Source organism: Erythrolamprus reginae, chromosome 5 (genome assembly GCF_031021105.1).
Source record: "Erythrolamprus reginae isolate rEryReg1 chromosome 5, rEryReg1.hap1, whole genome shotgun sequence".
NCBI lineage: Eukaryota > Metazoa > Chordata > Lepidosauria > Squamata > Dipsadidae > Erythrolamprus > Erythrolamprus reginae.
Window position 1 is genome coordinate 62,445,177 of NC_091954.1, and position 23,343 is coordinate 62,468,519.

The following is a 23,343-nucleotide window of genomic DNA, read 5'->3' on the forward strand; positions in this document are numbered from 1 at the left end:
TGTATTTAACATTAATGTAAGCAATAGTAGCCTTTACTTCAATTTGATGTTTGAGTAGATTGTCATTCATGAAAAACTCATAAGCAACGTAATGGCATCATGAGTCTCTAGACTGTAAGATTTTAGTTACATTTTTAGTTTCATAACTGTAAAAAAAAAAAGACTATTTTTCAGAACCTGCAAATCACAAATCCCAGTTTGAATGTTAAGAATTACCAGAATCAAGATGCTTTAATTACTCTGTTGGGTATTTTATTAGTCTGTTGTTTTACTGTAATTACTCTGCAGATCAGAGAGAGTTAGTTTATTTTTAATTATATCAAAAACTCCCTCCAAATATCAGGAACATTTGGGGAAATTGCCTGTCCCACAACAGAGAAAATGCAGATGTTAGTTTTGAAAAGCAAATATAGACATTATTAACAAACTTTCAAATTGCAAATTTTTGCCAATATGAACAAATGTATCCAGACCAGAGGTGGATTCCTACTGGTTCAGACCAGTTCTATAGAAATGTAGTAACAGGGTGGCATGGGTCGCTGGAACCAACAGCGACCCAGGCCTGCCATACCCCAAGCTGGTTCTCTTAGGGGTGCCATAGGAGCCACCATCTTGGTTTTTTGCTTCTGTGCATGCGCAGGAGATTTGTTTTAGTACCGTGGCTGCGTGCACAGAGCATTCTTGAGCAAACTGGCAGTAAATAAATTTGTAACCCACTCCTAATCCACACCCAGAAGTTGGGAAAAGGTAGGAAAGGATCAGCCTCCCTTGCACCTCACATGCCGTAAAAGAAACCCCTCCTGACCCCGGAATCCTTTAGGTTGGAGTTGCAAACAGGTGCATCACACTGACAGTCTCACAGTAAAATCTTGCTTGCTTGTTGAACTTGCTAACAAAATAGTCTTACAAATACTTCCTTAGTATATAACCATTCATAAATAGGGAACTACCAGTAGCAAATCTTTATTGAGAGCCAGTTGGGTACAGTGGTTAAGCCATCAAACCAGAAACTGACAGACAGTAAGTTCTAGTTCTACTTTAGGCATGAAGCGAGTTAGGTGATTTTTCTGCCAGTCACTCTCTCTTAACCCTAGGAAGGAGGAAATGGAAAATTACTTCTGAAAAACCTTGCCAAGAAAACTGCAGGGACTAGTCGAGGCAATTGACAGGAATCAAAAACTGACTCAAAAACATAATCAAAGAAATCATAGTGATTTCTGACAGTCTCAAAATGGGTGAATAGTGCAGTCAGGCAGTAGGGAAAGCAAGTAGAATGCCTGGCTGCATAGCTAGAGGTATAACAAGCAGGAAGAGGGAGATTGTGATCCCACTGTACAGAGCGCTGGTGAGACCACATTTGGAATACTGTGTTCAGTTCTGGAGACCTCATCTACAAAAAGATATTGATAAAATTGAATGGGTCCAAAGATGGGCTACAAAAATGGTGGAAGGTCTTAAGCATAAAACGTATCAGAAAAGACTTAATGAACTCAATCTGTATAGTCTGGAGGACACAAGGGAAAGGGGGGACATGATTGAAACATTTAAATATGTTAAAGGGTTAAATAAGGTTCAGGGGGAGAAGTATTTTTAATAGGAAAGTGAACACAAGAACAAGGGGGCACAATCTATGAAGGTGGTGCCGTGGATATTGCCTACCTGGACTTCAGCAAAGCCTTTGATACGGTTCCACATAAAGAGCTGATAGATAAATTAGTGAAGATTGGACTTAATCCCTGGATAGTTCAATGGATTTTCAGCTGGCTGAAGCGTAGACATCAGAGAGTTATTGTTAATGGCGAGTATTCTGAGCAGAGTCAGGTTACAAGCGGTGTGCCACAAGGGTCTGTTCTGGGTCCTATTCTTTTTAATATGTTTGTGAGTGACATAGGGGAAGGTTTGGTAGGGAAGGTTTGCCTATTTTCCGATTACTCTAAAGTGTGCAATAGGGTTGATATTCCTGGAGGCGTCTGTAATATGGTAAATGATTTAGGTTTACTAGATAAATGGTCAAAGCAATGGAAACTGCAGTTTAATGTTTCCAAATGTAAAATAATGTACTTGGAGAAAAGGAATCCTCAATCTGAGTATTGTATTGGCAGTTCTGTGTTAGCAAATACTTCAGAAGAAATCATAGTGATTTCTGACAGTCTCAAAATGGGTGAACAATGCAGTCAGGCGGTAGGGAAAGCAAGTAGGATGCTTGGCTGCATAGCTAGAGGTATAACAAGCAGGAAGAGGGAGATTATGATCCCACTATATAGAATGCTGGTGAGACCACATTTGGAATACTGTGTTCAGTTCTGGAGACCCCACCTACAAAAAGATATTGACAAAATTGAACGGGTCCAAAGACGGGCTACAAGGATGGTGGAAGGTCTTAAGCATAAAACGTATCAGGAAAGACTTAATGAACTCAATCTGTATAGTCTGCAGGACAGAAGGAAAAGGTGGGACATGATCGAAACATTTAAATATATTAAAGGGCTAAATAAGGTCCAGGAGGGAAGTGTTTTTAATAGGAAAGTGAACACAAGAACAAGGGGACACAATCTGAAGTTAGTTGGGGAAAAGATCAAAAGCAACATGAGAAAATATTATTTTACTGAAAGAGTAGTAGATCCTTGGAACAAACTTCCAGCAGATGTGGTTGATAAATCCACAGTAACTGAATTTAAACATGCCTGGGATAAACATATATCCATCCTAAGATAAAATACAGAAAATAGTATAAGGGCAGACTAGATGGACCATGAGGTCTTTTTCTGCCGTCAGACTTCTATGTTTCTATCTGAGGTTAGTTGGGGGAAAGATCAGAAGCAACGTGAGAAAATATTATTTTACTGAAAGAGTAGTAGATGCTTGGAACAAACTTCCAGCAGATGTGGTTGGTAAATCCACAGTAACTGAATTTAAACATGCCTGGGCTAAACATATATCCATCCTAAGATAAAATACAGGAAATAATACAAGGGCAGACTAGATGGACCATGAGGTCTTTTTCTGCCATCATTCTTCTATGTTTCTATGTTTCAAAGAAAGGGTTTTTTTACAATAATCTTGTTTAGGATTCATTAATTGCATTTAATAACATTTGTGGATGCATTAATAATGTCCATGTTGTTTCCTACAGTACATTATTACGAATGTCTCAGAATTAAATATCAATGAGTTCAATGGGGCTTTCTAGTGAAAAGATGTATATAAAAGGGCAGTTTAATAGCACCCCATCATTCATTGGGGTGCCACTAAACTCAATGGGCTTGCTAGAATATATGTATAAGGCAGTCTTATTAAAGTCCAAAAATTGAAAGATTCACCAAGTATAAAGAAAAGACAAATGGGAAATTTGAACTGGAATGAGCATTTCTCAGCATTCTATATGTACTCAGATTTGAAATCCCGAGAGAATTCTTAATCATATTTTTTGAATCTTAATAAGGTCCTCTATATACCTTAAAATGTTACACTTGGTTCTGTTTTTCAGGGCATATCTGCATTTGCTGTTCTGTTAACACATTTCTAAAAATCAGAATGTGATTTTTAGAATGCCTGTAGAGGGCAGAGATCTCCGGTTTTCTTGTTCCTAACCTCTTCTTGGAAGTGATCCGCGGTTTCAATGGTTTTGCACTATTTAACATATATTGCAAATGCCTCTCTGTTCATTTATAGTTCTATAATGCATTTAAATGCATTCAGGTTCGTTTACTAATTGTAATTACAGAAAAACCTTGGATCACTCTCCCTTACTATCTAGTTAAGCAGTCACTGAAATGTTTCACAAACAATATAGTCTATTAACACATCTATTCAGGTAGGTTTCGAATTTGAGAAGGGATGTTTGAGACAAAACTATATTCCATCAACACTGGCTTCCTAGTGAAAGAAACAAATGTAATTTTATTTATTAAAGTAAAAAGATGCACTACAGAACTGTAATTGAGTCATCATAGAGATATAGCAAGAAATCTGTTACTCAGAGAGCCTGAATAAACTAGCAACAGAACTATTTAAAACACCAAAATAAATTCCCCAAGTAATCTACAAAATGATGATGATAAGCAGCAAGAAACAGATCATGACAAGGTAAAATCAACAATCCACTTAAGTCTTGATACTGTACTGACTGGTTTGTTTGTTTGTTTGAGAATAGTGCTTAGCAATACCATTTAGAATTTTATACCACTTCTTTACAGCATTCTCTAAGCAGTTTACAGAGGCATGAACTTTTTCTATTTTAAAAAGGGATTAGGGGAAATTTTGTAAATGAAAATGGAGATATAAAATATTAAAAGGATTTTTGATTATTGTTAAGCTGTGCTGATTTAGAGATTGACGTATAGAAAATTGGCTAAATAAAAAAATATTTGAAACTTTAAGATTATACACCCTTCAAAAAAAACCCAAATAAATGAGAACAGATATCTTATGTGCCTAATGTCCCTGTCCTACTGTCTTATTATCCTTTCTATTACTACGTTCTACTTATGTTATCTCATGTTATGTTAATATGTATTATAATAATATACTTGTTTGACAAATAAATAAATAAAATATCTTATTAATCCTTTAACCATTATTTACAAAATAAGCAGACAAACTGTTGTCAAACACATATACTGATATATTGATTTATAGCTATAAAATACGATATGACTCAGAAAGAATAACAAAATGAAATGTAAATTATGTAAACTGTGAAATGCAAGAACTGTGAAAATCTGAAAATGATATGGAATAATACAAATAGGCTGTAAGGAACAAGGACCAGCTGGACAGCTGTCACATATGTTAATTGTTCAATGCTTAAGTTCTGATACAATAAGTAATATATATATATTGTATATTTGTATGTTTTTGTATGTTTTATATGTTTGTTTTATATATTGGTATGTTTTATATGTTTTTTCTTTTTTTCTCTTTTCTTTTTTGTTTCTCTTTTATATGTAAATATTCAATAAAGATACAGTATTTTTAAAAAAGAAATAAAGAAACATTTGGTTGACTTTTAAGAGACAGTGATAAGTTATTGATGTTGATTACACTTGCTGGAGATGAAAAATTTATTGTATTATTTTTCCTTGTTTAATATAATCCTCAATAAAAATACTGAGAGGCTATTAGTTATAATGAGTGGAAAAGGTTAATATATAATACAAACATATACAAAACATAAGTACATTTACTGAAGTAAATTGCTTTCTGCAATCTGGAATAGAATCACAAGCACTACCAAAGGGCATATTGGATGCATTCAATGTCAAATGTACCTGGAGAAGTAATTCTTTTTCAACAACTTCTTCAGTCTTGCTGATAAGTCGTTTCTGAAGTGCATGTATCTTCTGTATCAATTCATAAGTGTTTGGGTCACTGGCCTATACAAGAGGGATTTTCTCTGGTTAGTTGCAATTTCTATGACTTCCTTTATAATAGTATTGGTGTAGATACTTTCCACACCAATAGAATAAAACTTGTTAAAGAATAAATAATGAAACTTTGTGTTATTTATAACTTGTCATAAGAAAGATTGGGAAGAGAAGACAAATTTGTTTAGGTAGTTCAAGTTTCAAGTTTTATTGGATTTATATGCCGCCCCTCTCCGAAAACTCGGGGCGGCATATAACAGTTGTTCATGACAACTCACATGAAATTTTTACTTCTTAGGTTTACTTCTTAGTTTTACTTCTTAGGTTACTAACTTAGGTTACTAACTAAATTGTTTCCACAAAAAGAGATTGTGAAGTCTTCATATGGAATATGTTTAGCCTGAACAGGCTCAGAACAGACTGTCGGGAGGTCCATTTTTTAAATGCCTTATATTCTCTTTTTCTATTCTTTAACCAAATATCAATTCAAGGAAATTTTATATTTAATTATACCTCTAATTTTCTCCATCTATGAACATTCATTGGATTTTCCAGCTCTTCTTCCAAGGCTCTACAGCGTGTGCGTTCCTTCAATAACTCCTTCTGCATATGATAAACTTCCTGCCTTCAAAACAGATTCAATGTAAGTATTGTGAACTCAGTTAATGAGCTCATATTTTAAAACTTGTTCAGTTCTCTCCTCAGCTAAAATATATTTGTACAATCATTATCATGCTTTCTGACATACAGTATTTTTACTGATCTTGATACATTGTATCTGATATATTTTGTAGATGTTTCAATTTATTTATTTATTTATTAGATTTGTATGCCGCCCCTCTCAGAAGACTCGGGGCGGCTCACAACAGTAATAAAAACAATATAGCAGTGGAACAAATCTAATATTAAAAAACATATAAACCCTATCATTATTTAAAAAACCAACCAGCACATTCATACCAAACATACAACAAAGTATTAAAAAAAACCTGGGGAAAAGATGTCTCAACTCCCCCATGCCTGGCGGTATAAGTGAGTCTTGAGTAGTTCACAAAAGACAGGGAGGGTGGGGGCAGTTCTAATCTCCTGGGGGAGTTGGTTCCAGAGGGCCGGGGCCGCCACAGAGAAGGCTCTTCCCCTGGGGCCCGCCAAATGACATTGTTTAGTCAACGGGACCCGGAGAAGGCCAACTCTGTGGGACCTTATTGGCCGCTGGGATTCGTGCGGTAGCAGGCGGTTCCGGAGGTACTCTGGTCCAATGCCATGTAGGGCTTTAAAGGTCATGACCAATTACTGAAATAAAATAATTTTACCAATTATTATAAATGAGTTTGGCCAATAAAAAATTCTATTCTATCTGTTGTATTCTATTATACTATTTTTCAGATTCCCAATTTACTTCTTGCCAAATATGATAGTAAATGTTATTATACAAATAAAATTCACCACATTTTCTCTCAAGGGAAAAATAGAGAATGTGAAAATAGTATAGTAAAACTCATAATAATTGGTAAAATTATTTTATTTCAGTAATTGAAACTTCTACAAAATATATTAGACACAACATATCAGGATCAGTAAATGTATGTCAGAAACCCAACTCTGTAATTCTGTTATATACACATAAGTTATCTAAATTAAGCAATGGGATACTGGCATTCTGATTTCAAAAATAAATGAAATACAAAATGGTAAAAGAAAATATGTTGGAATCTGAAGATATTATTTAGAATTTTGTAGTAAAATAGTTATGCCAGGGATTGGCAACCTTAAAAAGCCATTTGGACCCATTTCCCAGAGAAAACAAAACACCCACAAAATCTTGGTGGGCATGGCTAACTGATGTCACTCCCACTGAGTCACGTGAGCCCCCTCAGCTATGCCTACCCAGGTTTTGGGGGTCTGTTTTCTATGAGAAAAGGGTATCTGTCTCTTTCTTTTCCCTCTCTTTCTCTCTTTTCATCTCTTTTTCTCCCTCTCATCTTTTTCTCTCTCTTTCCCTCTCCCCATCTCTCTCCCATTCCCTCTCTCTCCCTCATCTCTTTCTTTCTCCCATGTCTCATCCTCCCTCTCTCTCTTCTTCTCTCTGTGTGTGCTGAGGAACAATCGCCATCCCCAGCTTCGCTCTGGGTGACCCTCTTCACCTTCTCGCAACTCCCTGGCTCACTGGGGCATGCGTTGAGACACCCTCCTCAAGGCACATGTCACAGGGGGGCGGGCGGCTGCTCGCTTAAGGAGGGTCTTTGGACATGGTTTCTCTTATGCCCTAAGGATCTAGCCATTGCCTTGCCATGCCCCTCCACACCCAATATGACAAGAGATGAAGAAGGAGAAGGGTCATCGGAGTGAAGGCAGCCTTCGCTTCCTGCCACTTTGGACTGGAGCTTACGACCATCCCTCTCAGCTGAACAGCTGCGGAGGGGGGGGATGGGACAGGACATGGAAAGGCGATGGCCAGGTCCATAGGGCAGGAGAGAAGCCACATTCAAAGCCTCTGCTTAAGCAAGCAACTGCCCACCGCTGGCCTTTGCTGAGCTTGGCACTCGCTTGACGTTGCCCACACCACAGAAAGCCAGGGAGTTAAAAGAGGGGGAGGAGGGTTGCCAGAAGAGAAGCCTCAACGGGGATTGGCTATGTTTCTCAACCAGTGCCAGAGAAGTGGCCAGGATTGATTCCTTGCCTGAGGAAGCCTCAACCAGAGATGGCTATGTTTTTCAACCAGTGCCAGAAAATTGGCCCTAGCTGCTTCTCCATTCATGCCATCGTCCTTACCTTTTCATCCAGGTGAGGTAGGGGAGGGTGAAGCCAGCCAATGATGGGACAGGGAGCCATGGCAGGGGACCCAAAGAGCCACATGCAGCTCTGGAGCTGTGGGCTGCTGACCCCTGAGCTATGCTCATAGAATAGATCTCAAACTTTCTTCCTGAGTGTATTTTAACCTCACTTTCTACTTTCTATAGTGGCTTGTTTTGTTTTGGTCTGGGAATTGAGGACCCCAGGTGTAAGTAATTCACTGAATTATAAAATCTTCCTGTTGATGTTTTTCAAGTTTATTTGCCAGAAATATAAACAAAAGGTAATATTGGGAAATAGTGCAGTTTGCTATCAGAAATTTTATCTTAAATCATTATTGCTTTTTCATGACTAGTTGACAACTCTGCTAAGTAGACCAGGCAATGAAAATAATTCTAGTGAAAGATTAAAGCTACTTCTATTGAACCAGCTACAATAACAGAATCTTGCAACTTTGATTTATTCTACCTCCTCATATTTCTTATACTTCAGTGAATTATACAGATGTCTGTGTGAGCTGCTTCCAAATATTATCTGGATGTTCTGGCCTTAAAAAATATTTACGCCCTTTGCCTAAGCAACAGATTCTTCATATCTCCACCAAGTTCATCTTCCATACTCTGTTACACTACGGACTGGTTTGTTTTAATTTAAATATATATTATACGAAGTCACCCCAAGCAAATCCTTTTCTAACATACTGCAGCTGATATGACAATACAAATCTTTGTGATATGTGAAAAGAAATAATCCCTGGTATTATGCCAGGTACGTTACACACACTCTCTACCTTAGTTCTTCAACATTAGCCACACTCTTGCCAAGTATCGCCTTTTCCCGCCGAAGTTTTTTTATCTCCAACTTAAGTAATCGGATGTCTTCTATTCTTTGTCGATACTGCGTTTCTCCCTTGTTGAGAATTGATTGCTGAATTTTTATCTTCTCATACAGAAGAGCCAATTCATCATTACGACGAACTAATTGACTCCCCAGAATGTCCCTTTCGCTAATAACCTGAAAATAACACCGACCAAGACATAATTTTACTATTCATAATAAAACATTTATTTATTTATTTGTCCAATACACATGAGGGTTTTAGTGAGTATATATCAATATACACATAGTAAAATACATGATGGAGGTTATAGAGGAGATACTCATAGTAAAATATATCTAAGAAATAATAGAAAAGAATATATAGGAATAGAATATATAGGAATAGAATATATAGAATATATAGAATATAGGAATATATATATATATGTGACATATATATATATATATATATATATATACATACATACATACATACATACATACATATATATACATATACATATACATATATATATATACACATACACATACACATACACACACACACATATACATATATATATAGGAATAGAATATATCAATGAAAGAATAGAAGAAGAGATATAGGAGATATAGGAGAGTAATAGGACAGGGGACGGAAGGCACTCTAGTGCACTTGTACTCGCCCCTTACTGACCTCTTAGGAATCTGGATGGGTCAACCGTAGATAATCTAAGGGTAAAGTGTTGGGGGTTTGGGGATGACACTATGGAGTCCGGTAATGAGTTCCACGCTTCGACAACTCGGTTACTGAAGTCATATTTTTTACAGTCAAGTTTGGAGCGGTTAATATTAAGTTTAAATCTGTTGTGTGCTCTTGTGTTGTTGTGGTTGAAGCTGAAGTAGTCGCCGACAGGCAGGACGTTGCAGCATATGATCTTGTGGGCAATACTTAGATCTTGTTTAAGGCGTCTTAGTTCTAAACTTTCTAGGCAAAAATATATGGCTCCAAAATATTACATATCATCAATACACTATTGGGAATGTGTTGCCAATGGTTGCTTGTTCAGAGGGCTAAAGTAACTTTCATGTTATTTAGCATGTTATTTCTACTTCCCATAGATTTTATTTAGTAGTTTAGTGTAATATTGTCCACCTAAGTTACATTGAACGTTAACAAAATAATAATGTTGTTGTAACCTACTTGATCTAATTCTTTCTTTTGTCTTAATCTTTCTGCATCAGCTTCAGAAATAATTTTCAAGAGCTTTCTTTCTTCTTCCTCTTGTTTTTCAATAAAATGCTTTGTCTCCAGCGCCTGCTGTCTCATTTTAAGCAGTTCAGCCTGACAGAAACAAAAGAAAGAGGAAAATAAATTGTGTTTATAACATATTTCCAGTTCATAAATCTGGAAATGTAAGACTGTTAAAGGCACAATCTCATACGCTTATTTGACTTCTCTGCTGCTTTATTTGATTCAATTAGCAGATTCTCAAGAACAAATGAGATTTATTACACAAATGTAGAATGAACAAATGTTGCACTGCCTGTCATGCTGAAAAGAAACATGTGTGATTTAAGGTCAATATGTAATAATAAATACAAAGAAAAAGTTAATCATAGAGACTCAGTGATTCATTGTATGCAGAAATAATCCACCAGTACCTTTACAATTCAAACCTAACCAGAATTATTGCCAATGAAAATCTGCTGTCTGGTGTTATCTGTAAAATTATAACCATTTAACATTTATTTTAAATTAACAAATCATAAAGAAAGCTAATTATGATAATAAAACATTTTTTATCTCTAAATAATATATTCAGAAGGATGTCAGTACTTTTAGAAAAATCTGACAATTATGGCAGCAGTCCGAAGCATTTTTCAAGTGCATAAATTGTTAAAAAGAAAGCATCAGAGAACATAAAAGCATCACAATATACTTGAGCACTACAATTTAACTACATTTGCTTCAACGAGTTGCATGTAGAGCTCCCATTATGAACAGTTTGTTGTTATATTGTTGGACTATATGCAGTATATAGATGGAGGAGGTCTTATAACTACTGTTTTTAGACAAGGAGAAGGAGGCATAGATGACTTCCCTTAACCAGAGGCTTTAATCAGGGGCCTAGTCTCATTTTAAAATATTTAACAATGTAGAGGGGGACAAATGTGGTATTAAACATACCCCTCATTTCTCTAGTCATTCTGCCACATCCATAATCATGTGAAGATTAAGTCAATTTATATTCTATCTTAGACCAGACTCCCATTTACAATTTGATATGAACAAGGAAAGAAGGTAATGCAAAATATAATCAATTTCTCAGATTACATTTCTGTCACCTGCCCTAGCACTTAAGTGTGTGTCAAGGCAAATTTCATGGAGTTTATTTTTGAAAGATAATGCAAATTGTGTACAGCAGCCCACCAACTATTTAGCTCCCCTCTAAAACATATTGATGAAAGAAACACAGCATGAAAAAGCGACACCACTTTGTTATGTGTAGATGAAGTTACAGCAATATTTTTATTGTCTCTAGAGTTGTAGAGCCTGTGTTTAAGTAAGCTTCAATTTGTGCTCAATCTAATATCTCCAGAGAGGTCCCGCACTAGCACACCAAAGTTGTCCTATCCCCCTTATTACTCTCAAATTGCTAGGAAATCAAAAGGCTCTGTACTGATAACCTCTAAAACTATCATATTTAACCTAAAGATGGAGAAAAATAATAAAAGTAAACGGAAAGCTATTATTTTAATGGTGGTTTCATAACTGCCCAGTTAGCATCCATTTTTAAACAATAAATAAGAGCAAGAATATTTTATTTAGAAAGCAGTGATTGTGTTTTTTATTTTCTTTAAGAAGCCAAATATGGAAATTCTTATTGAATACTCCTTAGCTTATATCTATTTATTATTGTTGTTGTTGTTGTTGTTGTTGTTGTTATTATTATTTAATTTGTAAGCCACCCTTCTCTGAAAACTCGGGGCAGCATTTGTTTAGCAAAGTTCAAAGTTACAACAGCACTGAAAAAGTGACTTATAATCAGTTCCAATAATTACAAGTGGAATTTGTATTTTAACTTTTTTAATAGAATAAATAAATAAAAGACAAGCGCTGTAGCCTTCACCCGTCATATAGTCAGAATTCAGGCATGCATTTAGGACAGCTGCAGGGTCCCAGGTTCATGTACCGCCTTTTGCAACCACCGCTGGCTTCCAACAAGCAAAGTGAATGAGGGAAGATGGATTCGCTCAATGACCATGTGATTCACTTAACAACCGCAGTAATTTAACAGCGGCAAAAAAATCATAAAATTGGATGATTCACTTAACAACCCCTTTGCTTAGTAATACAAATCCTGGTCCCAATTTTGGTCACAAGTTGAGCACTGGCTACATTTAGAAATATACTGCTCAAAAAATAAAGGGAACACTCAAATAACACATCCTAGATCTAAATGAATGAAATATTCTCATTGAATACAGTGGTACCTTGTCTTACCAACTTAATTCGTTCTGTGACGAGGTTTGTAAGGTGAAAAGTTTGTAAGATGAAACAATGTTTCCCGTAGGAATCAATGTAAAAGCGAATAATGCGTGCAAACCCAAAACTCACCCCTTTTGCCTTACGCTGCTGGAATCCCCACCTCCGGACTTATGTTGCCAGCCAAAGCACCCGTTCTTGCACTGCTGGGATTCTCCTGAGGCTCCCCTCCCTGGGAAACCCCACCTCCAGACTTCCATGTTCTTCCGATGCTGTGATTTCCCTGAGGCTTCCTTCCCTGGGAAATCCCACCTCCAGACTTCCATGTTTTTGCAATGCTGTGATTTCCCTGAGGCTCCCCTCCCTGGGATTCAAAGCAGCGCCGACAAAAATGAAGGGAATCCCAGTGAGGGGAGCCTCAGGGAAATCCCAGCAGCACAAAAATGGGCGCTTCGCTGGCAATGGAAGTCTGGGGGCGGGGCATCCCAGCGGCAGCAGCTTGGGTTCGTAAGGTGAAAATAATTCGGAAGAGACAAAAAAAATCTTAAACACTGGGTTCGTATCGCGAAAAGTTCATTAGATGAGGCGTTCGTAAGATGAGATACCACTGTACTTTGTTCTGTACAAAATTGAATGTGCACAATAGCATGTGCCGCCCCGAGTCTACGGAGAGGGGCAGCATACAAATCTAATAAATAAATAAATAAATGTGAAATTGATTGGCAATCAGTGTTGCTTCCTAAGTGGACAGTTTGATTTCACAGAAGTTTGAATTACTTGGAGTTATATTGTGTTGTTTAAGTGTTCCCTTTATTTTTTTCAGCCGTGTATAATATAATAGGAATAGGAAATAAGGGCTTGTTTCTTATATTCAGCAAATCTTCTCTTAGTGAATGTTGCAAGGTAATATTATCGTTTGAAAACATTTCAATCATTTGAAAGCATTTCATCTATTATCAGAGACGTTCTTCCTACATCCATGAAAGGGAAGATACAGCCATAAAGCTTCCAAATACATAACACGCAAAGCTTAGGATAAAAATATATATCCTGGTGTCTTTCAAGAATTTTAAGATGACTGTGCAAAAAATTAAAATGTTAAATTCTTATCAGTAAAATTTTGCCGCAATAAACAGCTATTCTTAAACTTCCAAAAACCCTGCAATCAAGGCAGACAAAAACATACTAATTTAACAATGCAATGTTTTAGGTATTCAGCAGAAATTCCATTCATATCGAAGTATATACCTTCAAGCCAGTCACTAAATGACAGCAGACCACAGACATTTTTATTACTGATAAAGTAATAAAAGAGAAGAGCAATCAAGCTGTCAAACTGTTGGCAGATGACTCCATAATGATAATGCAGCCTTGCCATCTACTTAAAACAGGTTTTGTGCAATCTGAAGCTCTGAATGATTTCTCCATCATTGATATAACAACTCTCAGGCAGATAGAGAATCCACTTATTTTACCTTTTTACAACGTTTTATTGATATGGTATTATTACAGTAAAGGCACTGATAATGACAGAAAACCCTCATAACAGTAAATGAACAAAAAGAGAGTAAAACCCCAAAATGGCAAAAAAGAAGTTTTCTCCTTTTTATTGAAAATAAAAGTTATGTGCCCAAAATTGTTTCTCTTAATCTTTAAAAGGAAAAAATTGGACTGAATTCATTGGTTAGAATCATGCAGTCGGACTATGCTAAATTCTTTATCTTTCATTAAAAGAAAATAAGTTATGTGCCCAAAATTGTTTCTCTTAATCTTTAAAGGAAAAAATTGAACTGAATTCATTGGTTAGAATCATGCAGTCAGACTATGCTAAATTCTTTATCTTTCATTAAAAGAAAATAAGTTATGTGCCCAAAATTGTTTCTCTTAATCTTTAAAGGAAAAAATTGAACTGAATTCATTGGTTAGAATCATGCAGTCAGACTATGCTAAATTCTGTGTCTTTCATTAAAAGAAATCATTTTCTATTTTTCTTTCCCTTTTTTATTTATTTGTTATTTTTATAAATAACTCAAGGTGGTGAACATACCCTACACACCTTGCTTCTCTTCATTTCCCCCCAAGAACAACCCTGTAAGGTGGGTTCATCTGAGCGAAAGTGACTGGCCAAAATCACCCAGTTAGTTTCATGACTAAGGCAGGATGAATTTAGTCTCTCGCTTTGCAGCAGAGGCGGAGTAACGACACGGACACAGAGCTGGATTTAAAACTGGGTCATTTTTATTAATTACAATTAATTAATATTTAATTAATTTAATTCAACCTAATATGGACCCACAGAGGTCAACTAAATTACTTCCGGGGCGGAAATGACGTCACAAAAACCTCGCCCTCACCTGGATCCCAGCCATGCCAAGCATGTGGGAGGTCTCGCTGTCCAACCCCTTAAAGGTGATTGGAATGGGCGAGACCAAAGGCAGGTTCTCCCCAAATTGCTCAGATCGAATTAAAGGCACCATGAGCCCTTGGAGAGAATCTGCCAATCATTCCCAAGATGCCCAACGGAGAACACGCAGTTGCTAAACACCTCCCAATTTCCGCCCCTAACCTGCCAACCCAATGACCAGAGGTAAGCCATTTAGTACTGAACTGGGAGCGAAGCACCCCCTAACCATCCATCCCGTACCGCAGTGTGGAATAGGCGAAAAAACGGTCACAGAAAATACTGAAACCGCCAAAAATTCCTATTCAGCCCCCTAAGGGCGACCCCAGTAGCACACTGAAAGATAGGGAGGGAGGGCAGGTATTTGCCTGCTCGTTATCAGGGGCGAAAAGGAAGCCCCGAGCCTGCGCAGCTCCTTTTATAGGGCTGGCAGGCTTCGCCCCTGGCAACGTCATTGGCAGTGGCCGATGACCATGCATGGCCAGGATCTCACGAAATCTCGCAAGATCCCGGCCTTCAAGATGGCGGCCACACCAGGAGCCATGTCTCCCTGGCCCAGCGGCAAATCCGGGCCGGGGATTAATCACCGGCCGCGCACTCTAATTCAAATGTGTAGTTTTCCACTGCTTTTCAATCACAAATTTCTTCCTGAGCAACAGAAATACCTTTCACAAAGATTCATTCACATGAATTAGTAATTAAAGTATATTTTATTTCTAATATATTAATTGTTAATATGATATAACTAATAGTGCTATGTAGCTTTTCAAAGGACAAATATACTGTAAATAGTTATCAACACTAAACATAAATCACCTCAAACTCAAGTGAATCCATATAATCAATTTTCCAAAATCTACAATTTGAACTTTTTTTATTTCTTGGTTTTGCCTTGTTTTCAATAAGCATTCTTATTTCTTTGGACTTCTTTTTCACTAAATATGCTCTGAGATCAGTCTGTCATTACTCAAACTATTTTATTCTCAGATTAATCTCACTGGATAATAATTAAATAATGATTTCCTCAAGCTGTCTTGAAAGCATTAGATACAAAATGTATGTAAATATCATTGTTTTATAAAAAATTGTGTATAAATTACCAGCAAAACTCACCCTAAATGACAACAAGATAGTAATTAATAATTGATTATAGGCAAATCAATTGATAAAATATAACAAGTTGCTGTTTATGAAATAAAATCAGATATCAACTGGCTCACCTGCTATGAAAGCTTTATGCCATGTTCATTTTTTCTTTGAATACAACTGCAATATATTGTTTCACCAATCTTGTAACTAGACATTTTTCTTGATGGAGAATTTCCTTAACTTGCTGGTAAATTTAGGAATTAGGATTACACTGGCAGAAATGATTCAATTAGCCATATGAATTTAGATTACAGAGAGTCAGATTTTTCACCCAAAATTTGTATCTAGCATTAAAGATCAGAAATTGAAGTCCTTAAAAGCCCGTGTTAAGAAGGCAGTGTACTAAAAAAAAAGTTCAGAAAGAAAAAAAATAACAAATCTTTATGCTCCGTTCCATTGCCTAATCTCCGTTCATTCATATTTTCCCTCTCTCATAATTCTTATAATATGGATGCAATTTAATCCTTCCAAAAGGAGAAGATCCTAAGACACACGATGCCATGCTATATGCAGGCACAGAATGGAAGTAAGGCAGGTGAGCCAAGAAACATTGTCAGGCCATTGTTGGAGGTGTTATTTGGAACCCTAATAAACATACACACAAGGAAGCCACATCATCTGAAATGGTCCTTTATCTCTACGGAGCTTAAGTGTACTTTTTCTGTTGAAAGTACCTTACCTTTAAGGCTTCCTTTTCTTTTTCTATCCGCTGGTGATCCAGATGCACTTTCACAAGGGCTGCCTCCTTGACAGAAATCTCTTCTTTCAGCTGATCAACCTGGTGTGTCATGATCTTTAACTTCTTTCTCATTTCATTGATTTCATCCTAATTGCAGAAAGTCAATACTCATTACTGGTAACCTTTGTATAAATACAGGTAGACCTGAATGTTACAATTTTCTAATAATGGCCACATCTCTGCCTATTTACGAAGATGTCAATGAGAAAAGAGAAAGAACAGGTTTTATAAAAGAGCCTGATGTACTTAGTTTGTGTAGTATCAGATAAAAACTTAAGTATTATCTATTGTTTCCCCCCCCCCCAAACTCAGTAAAAATAAACTGCGTCTTGAAATTTTTCCTTTCCCATTACCTTTGAAAAAAATAAACGCTTAAAAAGAGGATAAGGCTGAAGCAAATTAATACCAGCGCTTTCATTTATACTTGTTATCACTTACAAAGAAACCTTTCTTTAAAATGAATAGCAACAAGTCAACTATTCAGCCTCGTAAAATGAGATTAGGAGACACGTTAAGTAAAAATAAAACATTTTTAAAATAACTACTATGTAAGAATGACAAATGATAACCAATCTTCTGAAATGCTGTATGTATTTTATAATAAGTAGACTTTTAACTATCATCCATAAAAATCTATATCTGTGAAATTCATACAGTACCCATGGCTTTAATTTAAAGAAAATATGACAGATGCGAGCTCCCACAATAGCAATTGGGAAGTATGTCATAAGGGTAAAGCTGTCAAGGTCAAAGGCAAACAGTGTTGGCAAGAATCTACAGGTGAGTATCACTAGTCCTGTCCCCAATGGATGCTGACAACCCATTGTATCACATAGGTAGGAGAAATATAAAAATTGAAACTTGCTTCTAATTTAAATAGGGATTACGTGGCAATTGCTGGTTTTCTTTCTAAATAATATTCTTAGTCCTAGCAATACCTGTATAAAAATAACTGCCTCCATGGCTTCTATTGTAATATCAACCAAGAGAAGCATGACTGCTAGAAGGAGCCAAGGAAAAAGTACTCTTTTTTTTTTTTGCTTGATGATAATGATGAAGATGATTTTCAGCTAGTTGAATTGCCTAAAATGTCATCTTTATTTTTCTATGATGTCTAATTCAGTTCAGAAATCTATCATTTTCAGAGCATTGCATTCAGCAAAAATATATAATGATAGGTAAGACCGGTAATCAGTTTCATCTTATCAGGAAAGCCCTCGTTCCTTATTGAGAAAGAAAATAACTCACCAAGTAATATAGAAAAAGGAGAAATGAATGTAATTTCACTTTTTTGAATAGAATGATAAGAAATTTTCCAGCCCAATTAAGAGAGGTAACATTTAGTGAAATAAATACAAGGTTTTGGGAAACAAATTTTCTTAAATTTTTGGTTATTTTTGGACAAAAAACCTGTGTCTTTGTGAAGAAATCTTTATTTCAGATAAGTCAGATATGTAATATCTAAGAATAGGATATAAATCAGGAAATCTTTTTATGTAAAGACATACAATTGGGTAGCATGATAATGTGCATTAGTCATTAATACCAGTTGAACAATTCTAATGAAAACTAGAGGCATTGCAACCTTGGGTCGATACTCAAATACTAGAATATTTAAGAAAAACAAAAATGTAGAAAGTATCACATTAACACTGAATTTTATTCAAGAATATTATCTCAAAATTTGGAGAGAGAAACCAAGAAAAGTGCTTTTCAGTACCTGAGCTTCAATTAAGTTTTTACTATACAGGTTTCTATCTGATCTCACAGCTTCATAGAGATTTTGCTGCTGTTTTAATTTTGTTTCAGACTCTGCAATCTTCTTTTTGTAGTCAAAAATCTGCATTTCCCGTAGTTTGATATCTTCCATGTGATGAAGGACCTGTTACAGAAATCATAAAATTAACACTACCTGTATATAGAATATGCTGTGGACAGATAAAGATAATTTGTAAGGGCTTCCCATCATGTTATCAATACAGCAATATCGGGTTGCTTGGACTGTGAATGAGTGGCCCATTACCAGTAAACCTTCAGGAAATTGAACCCAGTATCAACATTTCAAATTCAATATCTGAATACTTTTGTGTCCAATAAGGAAGATTTGGCTTGAGGATGAATTCTTTTTACAAATTTTTTTTACAGAACAAAGCTGCTGAATCTACAATTTAAACACGGAAACAAATACTATGGATGTTATCATTTTCCAACTTAAAATCCATTAATTTGTAAAGAAAGAAAATAAAAGAAAATAAATAAATAAAAGAATGTATATACATAGTATATTTTATTGTAAAACTAAAATAAGCAGTTCTTCCTGTATTTTCAAATTTAAGTCTGTTTTATTGTTGTTGTCCTTGTTGATGTTGTTCCTGCTGTTTTTAAGAAAAATAAGCATCTTTATTTTATGGAGAAATAAATAGTGACACATATGCTAATTTATTGCTTTAGAGGTTGTTATATTACAAAGCTGGAAAATCTCTTGGCCACCATTTTTGTATAAACACAGAACTACAGAATTTTAATCTAATGCCTCAAGAGTTGCTTCTTGACTTCATGAAAATATGTATTTCCTTAACAATATTCAACTCTTCCTTTTTGGATACAATAGCAGCTATCTTTGGATACAACAGCAACATGGTATGGTTGTGTATATGGTGTTTTTAGTGTTTTTTAAATTATTAGATTTGTTGTACATTGTTTTATTGTTGCTATGAACCGCCCCGAGTCTACGGAGAGGGGCGGCACACAAATCTAATAAATAAATAAATAAATCTTCACTGAATGTGAGATATTGGATAGGTTTTAAGACATTTTCTCACTTTGTTTTAGTAAGTGATTTCCCCTTCATAACAAGGTTTTGTTACAAGTTATATTTGCAGTGGGACATTTTATTCCATAATATTCATATAACTATTTCAAAATACAGGAAGATAGCAATAAATAGCTCTCCCTCAAAAATACCACCTTTAGCTACAAGTTAGACTTAAATCAAGAAGTCTCTTATTAACCAATATTTCCTAAATTGTCACAATAAAGACACTATGTTATCAAGCAAACAAATTGATTTGGTTGGCAAATTTAATTTCCAAAACACATAGTCAACTAAAGTATGGTTATCTGTGTGTTTATGCAAGAAGTAAAGTGGCTGCATATTTGAGCAAAAATTCATTAATATCTCCATTACTTTGAACCAATATATAATTATATAAGTATAGCATCTGACAGGAGTTACTTCTTTTCAAATTAATTTGTCATGGCCCAAACTCAAACTTGTTTCTATTCCAGAATTAAATTTGTACTATTTAAATGTATGTTAGTAACTGAAAGTATATTGTAATAAGCACTTTTGAGGTAGTACAGTACTTGTTATTCAGAGTTTGTCATGTGGTCCCATCTAGATAATAAGGAATTGTGTCTTCTTTTCCATACATTATAATACTTATATATTAAATATCCTTTATTTTGAGGACTAATCTTATGCAGTGGACAGACTCTCATTTTGGTTAAAAACAGCTATCATTACATTATTAACCCACAGTATCTGAAAGGAAAAATAAGCATAGTTATAGCTATTTCTTTCATAATAACCCTTGGGAATCATTTTGCACATTATATAATATTCACAAATCACAGTATTAAAATAATCCCCCCACCCCAAATGGAATTTAAAGGACTAGTTTATTTGAAACTGAAGTCAGCAGAAGATGATTTCTTTTTGGCTATCTCAAAAGGAAGTATATATTTAAGTCGTCATTATCTCTCTCAAATAATCTCTTATTAGCAAAATTACATTAATTCTGCAGTTATATAGTCTGAACAATCCACTATAGTGTTTCTCTTACCTCCATACCTGATCTACATTAGTTTCTCTACTAATTTCTAGGGAATCCTATGTTTCAAATTATATTTGACAGCAAATAGTATGCTGATAGCAAAAGTACCAAAAAAGAAAACAAAGTGAAACAAATACAACAATTTGTTTTTGTATTCATTGTACATTCTCTGATTCAGAAAGTCTTTGATACTATGTACATTTAATCTCTTTTTCATGCTGAATCTGTTCAAGAATCATTAAATACTAAGTATGCTAATTTAAATATATATAACTGTATGCCTAATGTAAATGTGACTTGATAAATATAAAATTAAATGATAGCACACTGGTTCTTTCCAGCAAAAATTCTTCAGTCAAAACTCCAATTTATATATTTGTTTTAAATCACATATCTGTGATCATACAATACAGATATGTTTGGAGGGTGATTGCCTGGATAATTGTTATGATTGTGAGCTTGGTGTCACTATATTTTGGACAGAAAACACTTATAGATCTTTTTTTAATTCAAAACTGGCCAACCAATGAAATCATATGCCACCTTTCTACTTTTCTTTCATCCCACCATTTGGCTCTCATTCCCCTCCTCTCTACCATTCTTTCTACCTATCAGAGGAGTACAGTGGTACCTCTATCTACAAACACCTCTAGTTACCAACTTTTCTAGATAAGAACCGGTGTTCAAGATTTTTTTTGCCTCTTCTCAAGAACCATTTTCCACTTACAAACCCGAGCCTCCAAAACTGTAACCGGAAAAGGCAGGGAGAAGCCTCTGTGGGGCCTCTCTAGGAATCTCCTGGGAGGAAACAGGGTCGGAAAAGGCGGGGAGAAGCCTCTGTGGGGCCTCTCTAGGAATAATATTTTTAACTTCCTTTCGCTTGCTTTTAATTTTTCTTGTCACACAAGCTCTTAAGAAACTGGCCAGAAATATCTTATTATATACAGTAACCCATACTTGGTTAGTAGAGAAAAAGAGGGTTGTGGGTGAAGCATAATCACTGAGTGAATGATTGCAGATGTTTTAAAACAGGCTGGGTGTCTTGCAGCTGGTATTTGAAAGGGCATGGCTAGCCCTTTAGTGAATTAATTTCATGGTGGCTGGAAATGAAATGACAAAAGCTATTTAAAAAGGGGGTTTAGGAGCTATAAAGTGAGTGTTGGAGGGCCATGTTTTCCACAAGGAGAGACCAACTTACTCATACAACTTATTTGTATGAGTATAGCATAGAGTATAGCCTAGAGGAGCACTATCCAGAAAGCAAGAAATGTTTAGAATATCACAATTTTTTTAATGGCACTCGAGTACCTTTCTGTGGATGAATTATGCTTTTAGTGGCATAAAAGGGGAGAGAGAACAGCATGATAGTGAACTACAAAAATATGCTTGGCATTAATACGATGACTAACAAAGTTTTTATTAATAGGCATTTCAGTAGCATTATAATCCATTCATGCAGAAAGTTAGCTCACCCTGATAAATACTTGTGTGTTGAAGCCTTTACGATACTTCCTAGTTATTCTGGAACCTCTCATTTTAATTTTCCATTCCTGCACATCTGCTAATTAACAAAATCCCATGCGGCCTTCTCATAATATCTGTTCCTTAGAAATACTAAAATATTCAGTTTAGTCTTCCAATAGTTTTTAACCTCAAGATATAAAGTATAATTTTCTTCTTTTAATTTTAATTTACTCCCATTTAAGGCAGCCCCGTAGTTTCACCATACTTGAAGGACATCAAGTTGGAAAGGCTGATTTAGATGTGGTTTCCCCTCCTCTTTTTTTCAGATTATTATCCACAGATATCGAAGTAAGAAGTTATATGAATAACACAAAGGAATTTTATTAAAAGCCTTTTGTTCTAAAACATTCATTGAAATGAATGAAATAAAATCCACATTCACAATCACGAAATCAAGTGTATTTTAAAAAAAACACCTTTCTCCCACCTTCTGTGTGAGATCACTAGCTTCATTAATGTAACGATCTCTCTCTTTCTCCATCTGAAATATAATCTTCCTCTGTTTCTGAGCTTCTTCCTTATAATTCTGAATTTCTTCTTCTAGGTTTTTCTTGGACTGTTCATGGAGCTTAACAAGGTTCATCTGTTTTTGAGTGACGCCAGCAGCCTTCAATAGATTCTATTAAAAAAAAATCCATGCAGTGATGTCTAATAATGCCAGATACTCAGGATCACACTGAGCACTATATAGTTTCTAGACCCATGATGGCGATCCTATGGCACGTGTGCCACAGCTGGAACGCAGAGTTGTACTGTAGGGCAGTGTTTCTCAATTATTTTCTGTTATGCCCCCCTCCTAGGAAGAAGTAAATATTTCACGCCCCCCCCCCCAACTCTCCACTGGGACGATTGTTTGCAATATTCAGCATGTTTTCATTGAAAAAACTAAAGTAGCTTATCAGCGTGATTGGGGTGTAATGTGTTTAAGTGACGCCTTTATTTGTTTGGATTCATGCTGTCCGCTGTCAACATTTTTAGACACAGATCTTTCCTTGTCTCCCACCATAGTCACAGTGAAGCCAAAGGCTACCTACTCTTTGTCATATTTCCTCATCTTAGCTTTCAGGAGATGTTTGCCTCATTATCTCCATCTCTCTCCCTCATTCTTTTCATACCAGTTAAATATTTTTCTATGGTGTCTCTTAAGGGTTTGTTATATGTACTTCATATCTCCTAGTTTGTGCTGTGCTGTTGTTTGATGCAAAAACCCCTACTCCCTGCAGCAA

At 35.7% G+C, this 23,343-nt stretch overlaps 1 protein-coding gene across 1 annotated transcript in view; it reads right to left on the bottom strand.

The window, feature by feature from the left end:
- Positions 1–23,343, bottom strand: part of CFAP58 (cilia and flagella associated protein 58) — a 79,339-nt gene that overhangs the window by 31,677 nt on the left and 24,319 nt on the right. Inside the window, exons 9-15 of the mRNA XM_070752803.1 lie at positions 22,545–22,736; positions 18,478–18,639; positions 16,698–16,844; positions 10,183–10,323; positions 8,950–9,173; positions 5,880–5,991; positions 5,271–5,375 (exon numbers count right to left, since the gene is read on the bottom strand). Of these exons, the coding sequence (XP_070608904.1) occupies positions 5,271–5,375; positions 5,880–5,991; positions 8,950–9,173; positions 10,183–10,323; positions 16,698–16,844; positions 18,478–18,639; positions 22,545–22,736 (1,083 nt within the window). The remainder of the gene's footprint in view (positions 1–5,270; positions 5,376–5,879; positions 5,992–8,949; positions 9,174–10,182; positions 10,324–16,697; positions 16,845–18,477; positions 18,640–22,544; positions 22,737–23,343) is intronic.